The sequence below is a fragment of the Lipotes vexillifer genome, unplaced genomic scaffold (assembly GCF_000442215.2).
Source record: "Lipotes vexillifer unplaced genomic scaffold, Lipotes_vexillifer_v1.1 scaffold97, whole genome shotgun sequence".
Taxonomy (NCBI): Eukaryota; Metazoa; Chordata; class Mammalia; order Artiodactyla; family Lipotidae; genus Lipotes; species Lipotes vexillifer.
In genome coordinates, this window is record NW_006775688.1 from 1,126,820 (window position 1) to 1,133,744 (window position 6,925).

The 6,925-nt window shown below is 38.3% G+C and overlaps 1 protein-coding gene across 2 annotated transcripts in view; it reads left to right on the forward strand.

Annotated features, from left to right (window-relative positions):
* Positions 1-6,925, forward strand: part of RGL1 (ral guanine nucleotide dissociation stimulator like 1) — a 292,140-nt gene that overhangs the window by 100,156 nt on the left and 185,059 nt on the right. For both annotated transcript variants that reach the window (XM_007450147.1, XM_007450149.1), the window contains exon 2: positions 2,317-2,480. In XM_007450147.1, the coding sequence (XP_007450209.1) occupies positions 2,349-2,480 (132 nt within the window). In that variant the 5' untranslated portion in view covers positions 2,317-2,348. The remainder of the gene's footprint in view (positions 1-2,316; positions 2,481-6,925) is intronic.

The following is a 6,925-nucleotide window of genomic DNA, read 5'->3' on the forward strand; positions in this document are numbered from 1 at the left end:
TGTATGCAGGCCTCTCACTGTTGTGGCCTCTCCTGATGCGGAGCACAGGCTCCGGACGCGCAGGCTCAGCGGCCATGGCTCACGGGCCCAGCTGCTCCGCGGCATGTGGGATCTTCCCGGACCGGGGCACGAACCCGTGTCCCCTGAATCAGCAGGCGGACTCTCAACCCAACCACTGCCTGGGAAGTCCCTTCACAATGGTTTTGGTTAACAGTTTCCTCGTCGTTGCTCTCTGCCAGCAGACTGATTGCTCTCCACGGCTTACAGGTGGAGCATGTGAGGCAGAGAAGTAACTTGACTGCAGAAGACCCTTCTCTCGAATCTTCTGACCTATCACCCCTGCCCAGCTTATCAACGCCGATTTCCATTTACTTTTATTTGGGCAGTAGGTTATGTGAGCATAAGACCTGCTTTTTGCAGACATGCTCAGTTCCTTGAAGACGTTTCCAAGAAAACTACTCTGTTGTTAACTAATGAGCAATTGCTGCTTGCAGAATTAGCTGCCTGGGGGTGCAGGATGAATGTTAGACTTGACCCTTTCTTATGAAGAGCTTACAGCCCACTAAGTCAAAAAAAGTTGAAGAGAAGGAATAATTCAACTTTTAATCTGTTATTTGAATATATTAGATCTGCTGCCTTATTTTTACTGGAGTCTCATGATTACTGAATTAACTAATCCTTCAAACATTCATTTAGTACTTACTCTGTACATGACATCATCTCTAGTGTTAAGATGCTTGAAAGACCAGAAAGTAGAAATAAAGTTGAAAACAAATAATTATAACAAAGTGTTTCAGGTGACATGATAGAGATCTGTCCAGAGTATATATAGAGACTAACAAAGGAGTAGGGGCCTTTATTCTCTTGGCGTGGTGGATGAAGGGGAGGTAACACAAACAAAGGCTTAAAGATCCAAGATGTATCTGAGATCCATAAGCACTTTCTTTTTATTTTTTTAATAAATTAATTTATTTATTTTTGGCTGCGTTGGGTCTTCACTGCTGCACATGAGCTCTCCCTAGTTGTGGTGAGCAGGGGCCACTCCTCATTGCGGTGTGCAGGCCTCTCACTGCGGTGGCCTTTCCTGTTGGCAGAGCACGGGCTCTAGGTGCACGGGCTTCAGTAGCTGTGGCACGTGGGCTCAGTAGTTGTGGCTCGTGGGCTCTAGCGCGCAGGCTCAGTAGTTGTGGCACATGGGCTCAGTTGCTCCATGGAATGTGGGATCTTCCTGGACCAGGGCTTGAACCTGTGTCCCCTGCATTGGCAGGCGGATTCCCAACCACTGTGCCACCAGGGAAGCCCCATAAGCACTTTCAAAGGACTGAAACAGAATAGCAGAGGAGGCAGTCAGGCATGGCGGGAGAAGGGAGGCAGAGGAGGCCTTGGATGCTGTGTTAAGGAGTTTGGACTTCATTCTCCGGGCAAAGTTTTTGGTAGGTAGAACATCATTATCAGATTTGCTTTTTAGAAAAATTACCCTGAGAAGGATAGACCCGGGGGACGTGAATGGAGGTAAGGAGATTCCTTAGGGCAGTATGGTGCTGGGCAGGCATGACATGATTCTGAAGAAGCCAATGGCAGGTAGATTGATGTCAAGGAAGTAGACTTTATAGAATTGTTATCAATTTTTAGATACTGTCTCTGCAGCACCTGCTGATGAAATGGAGGCTCAGGAAAGTAACACAGCTAATAAATATTGAAGAGAACCTTCCTCTGTGCTTCCACTACAGTTTAGAAACATGATTACTGAGGTGTTTCACACATTATGCTGTAATACACTGTGTTGTGATTGCTTGTTTGCAGCACTTTCTGCCCTGAGACAGTAATCTTTTTAAGGTGAAGGACCAAATTATTTATGTATGCCTTGCATGGAGCCTCGAATAAATAAGTGTTTAATAGATTTTGAAGAGTAAAACTCCTGACACCAGAGCCAGTGCTTATTCCTTATGCACTGCATGGCATGGAAATACGAAAACATCGCTCAGGCTTGTCTTACATCCACCCATTTCCATTTCTCCTACTGAGGGGCCAGAGCAAAGTGACAAGCAGATAGAACAGGCAGAGGATGCTTTTTACTTTGCTTTACAATTTTTATCACTTCATCCATTATCAGAATGCATCCCTGCCTCCAGATTCCTGCATTAAAATACCAATCATGAATATCTAAAACATAAAAAGTGGCCATAAAAGTTGGTGCCTGTTGTGATACTGTTGTTGATGGTCTCATTATCCACAAATCAAGCGTGATTTGCTTTCCTCTCTCTTTTTATGTTACTCAGTGTTTTAACCTGGATCCCACTTTATTCTTCCAAACAGATCCGTAATGCCTCCTGCCTGGCTCTTTCAAGATGGCGGGGAAGCCCGTGGGAGAGCCTGCTCATGTGGTGTCTAAACTCAAACTTTCCACCAAGGTAGAAAGCACAGGACACTGGCTGGTGGAAGATCACGCTCGGATATGGGAAGTTTTAAAGACAGAGGAGGTAAGACAACTCTAAGTGACACAGTTGACACAATGATGTATTTTCTTAGACTTGAAATTATCATTCTTAGTGTAGCCATTATCATAGGCCAGCTTGGCCATTTTTTATTCTGGGGCCATAGGCACAACCACAGCTGGAGAATAAGAAGTCAGGGGTGTGTCCCTTGGACATTAATAATACTCCACAGTGATTCAGCCAAGGGAGTTAGCCCTGACCGATAGGGCTTAAAATATACAAGTAGACATTGTCCTTGCAGAATCCTATCAAACCTAAATGGGAAATCAAATCGTGGTGAAAAAGTTGATTCCTAAGGATCAACTAACACATGTGGAATTATACAAATTCATTCTTTGACAGCACGAGACTAAGTATCAGTTAGGGCTCTCCAGTTGCAAGCAACAGAAATTGACTCTGACTAATTTAAAGAAAATGGGAAATTATTGGAGGATATTAGGAGGCTCACAGAATTGATGGGAAGTTTGGAGAACTATGTTTGGAAACAGGACAGGAACCAAGTCAGCAGGTACAACTCATAGCCCTACCCCTGGTATAAATTCCAAACTGGTCTCTTCCCTCTTCTTCTCACATTTCTCTGCTCAACATGCAAAGCCATGGGAGTGAGGGGGTCACTGCCAAGTTTACTCACATGTCTTTCTGTTGGTTATTCTGTAAAGAGAAAAGGAATCTCATGAGAAATCATTGTACCAAGTCCTCAGAGCACTTGTGTTTGGTGTCCAAATCTCTAATACCTGCATGTTGTGACAATTCCAATCTGGGAAACTAACATAACAACTACAGTCTTAAACGTGTGAAATCCAGCCAAAGAAATTGTAATCACTTTCTATGGAAATACTTGCACAACTGATTTTTTTTTTAAGCAATAAAACTCTGCAGAGAGCTCTTGAAGTCTTTGTATCTTACCTAACAGGGCCAAGACTAGGATCAGATAAGGGAGGTGCTGAGGGTACAAAATTTAAGGAGGCGCTCACTCTTAGGTTTGTGTCCTGCACTTGCACAAACTTGAAAGTTAATGAGTCCTGATGTTTTGCATGCTATATGACTTGTTTGCCTCACCCTAGTCCTGGCACCCAATTTTATTCCCCCTCCCTCCTTACCCAAAGGTAATCACTATCTTGAATTTGACGTCTATCATCCTTATGCATATTTCAATATGTATACTGCATACGTGTTATCTGTATCTCCAATATATAGTATTGATTTACGTCTGTTAAGTTTTACATAAGCTTTATAGTGTATATCGACTTCTACACCTTGCTTTTTTTACTTAACATTTTGTTTCTATTTTACGTTTTCCATGATGATACATGTAGTTCTAGTTTATTCATTTTAACTGCTTTTTATACTCTATTGATTAATAAGGTCAAATTTATTTATCCATTTATCCATTTTCTTGTTGATTAACTTTGTTCTTTTCAATACAAGGCAGTGTTATACATGTTTCTAGCATAGACACCTAGAAGTGGCATGCTGGATTATAAAGTATGAAAGCCTTCAGTTTTACTAGTTATTACCAGATTTGTCTCCAAGATGGGGACATGAGTTTATATCCCCACTAACAGCAATATGAGAGTTTTCCCTACTCTACATTCTCCCAGTTATTGATATCATCAGACCTTTAAATATTGGTTAATCTGATTATTTTGAAATGGGGCCTTCTTGTTTTAACATGAATTTTTTTCCATATGGATAATCAATTATCCTCATACCATTTTTGAATGCCCATCATTTCTTCTTTAGCTTGTAATGCTGTATTTCGTGTATCGTGTTTCTTTACATACTCTCTCTGCTGATGTGATACTCGTTCAACTACTCTAGCTTTGAAGGAAACCTGGATATCTGGTAGGGCATGTCCCTCCACTGAGTTATTGCTCTTCAAAATTGTCTTGGCTGGTTTTGGAACTTAGATTTTCAGTATGAATTTAGGATGACCTTATTAAGTACTGCAAATATGAAGAAAAAACAAAGTCTGCTGGGAATTTGATATGGATTGCAATAAGTTTGTTGATTAATTTGGGGGAGTATCAACATATTTATGATTCAGTGAATATCTTGTCTCATTGTTGACCTTAAAAGGCAGGCTTCAATATTTCACCCTCAATATTTCACCAGTATTTTATCCTATACCATTTTGCTGTAAGATTTTTATAACGAAGGTTAAGGAAGCTCCTTCTATTCCTTTTCTTTTTGTGCTAAATGTTAATTTCTTTACATTATAATATTTGATACCTACAAAATAATATACATGTAACTTATAGTGTATAATATTAAAGCAAAGACTTGTGAGCTCACAACCAACTTAAGAACTAGAATTTTACTGATTTGTTGAATCCACATGTGTAAATCCTTCACATCCTTTCCCCTGGATTCCTTTCCTTAAAAAGGTAACCATGTTCTTGAAATCTGTGTTTAATCAATCATTCTTTGGCTTTTAAACAGTTTTATTACATACATATGTATCCCCCCAAAATATTGTTTAGTCATATAAGCTATTTGTATAGTCATATATGTGTGTGATATATATATGATTTCTTTGGTGATTTATTTCTTTTACTCAACCTGTTTCTAAGATTTTTAAGACTTACAACATTAATACATGTAGTAGTAATTCATTAATTTTTACTGTTGAATAATATGCCATTATGTGGTTATAACATGACTTATTTATTCATAGTTATGTTGATGAACATTTCAATTATTTAGTTATTTTTTTCATTATGAACAGTGCTACTGTGAACATGCTTATACATGTCTTTTGCCCCTGTATAAGAATGTCCCTATTTTCTAGGTTAATACCTGTTATGTGCAAGTTCCATCTTGCAAGTTATTGCCACATTGTTTTCCAAAGTGGTACCAGTTTACACTCCCACCAGCAGTGCATAAATTTCCCCCTATTCCATATCCTTGCCAAGTTTTGAAATTGTCAGATTTCTTAATTTTTCCAGTCCAGTTTGTATAAAATAGAATCTCATTCTTTCCTCATTTCCTTCTTGCATCTCAACCCCATCTCCGATAATTTTTCTTTTTCTTTTAGAGTTTACTTTTCTGAGGGTCTAACTTTAGCAAAAGTCTTTCTTTGTGTGCTTTATTATTATTATTATTATTATAATTGTTTGGTATGAAGATGTCTTTTTTAAGTGCAGTTTTAGAACGATACTTTAGATGGATATGGAATTTCAGGTTACTTTATCTCAGTACATTGAAAATATTCCATTGTCTTCTGCTTTCCGTTGTTTCCGTCGTAAACTAGCTGAAAGTCTAAGTTTTATTTCTTTGAATATACAGATCTTCCTTGACTTACAATGGGGTTACATCCTGATAATCCCATCATAAGTTGAAAGTGTCGTAAGTCAAAAATGCATTTAATACACCTAATCTACCAAACATTACAGTTTACCCTAGCCTACCTTAAATGTGCTCGGAAAACTTGCCTTAGCCTAAAATCATCTAAATGCAAAGCTTATTTTATAATAAAGTGTTGAATATATCATGTAATTTACTGAATACTGTACTGAAAGTGAAAAAACAGAATGGTTTTATGAGTACAGAATGGTTGTAAGTGTATTGATTGTTTACCTTTGTGATTGCGTGGCTGACTGAGGGCTGTGGTTTCCTGCCATTGCCCAGCATCATGAGAAAGTATTGTATTGCCTATTGCTAGCCTGGGGAAAGATCAAAATTCAAAATTTGAAGTATGATTTCTACTGAGTGTGTATCACTTTTGCACCTTTGTAAAGTTGAAAAAATGTAAGTTGAACCATTGTAAGTGGGGGGCCATCTGTGATGTCTTTTCTCTCTAATTACTTAGGTATTCTCTACATCTTTGCTGTTTTGCAGTTTTACTCTTCTGTGTTTAGGTGTGGGTTTCTTTTGTTTAACCTCTTGGAAGTCATAGGGATTCCCAAATATATGGATTGGTGTCTTTCATCAGTGTGGAAACATCTCTGTAATTTTCTTCTCTAATAATTGCTTTTGCTTCATTTTCCTTCTGCAACTCCAAGATTTATGCTCATTTTTCTTACACTTTGCTCATGTCCCTTAACCTCTCTTCCAGAGTTACTATCTTTTTTCCTCTCTGTACTGTATTCTGATTAATTTTAGACCTATCCTCCAATTCACTAATTTTCTCTTCAGTTGTACCTAATTTGCCCTTTAATCATTGAGTTTTAAATTTCAGTTATTCTATTTTTTACTTCTAGAAGTTCAGTTTTGTTCTCTTAAAATCTTCTAGTCATTATTTTAGTTTCTTGCTTCCTGTTCATATTTTTATTTATTTATTTATTTTTTTACATCTTTATTGGGGTATAATTGCTTTACAATGGTGTGTTAGTTTCTGCTTTATAACAGAGTGAGTCAGTTATACATATATATATGTTCCCATATCTCTTCCCTCTTTGTCTCCCTCCCTCCCACCCTCCCTATCCCAC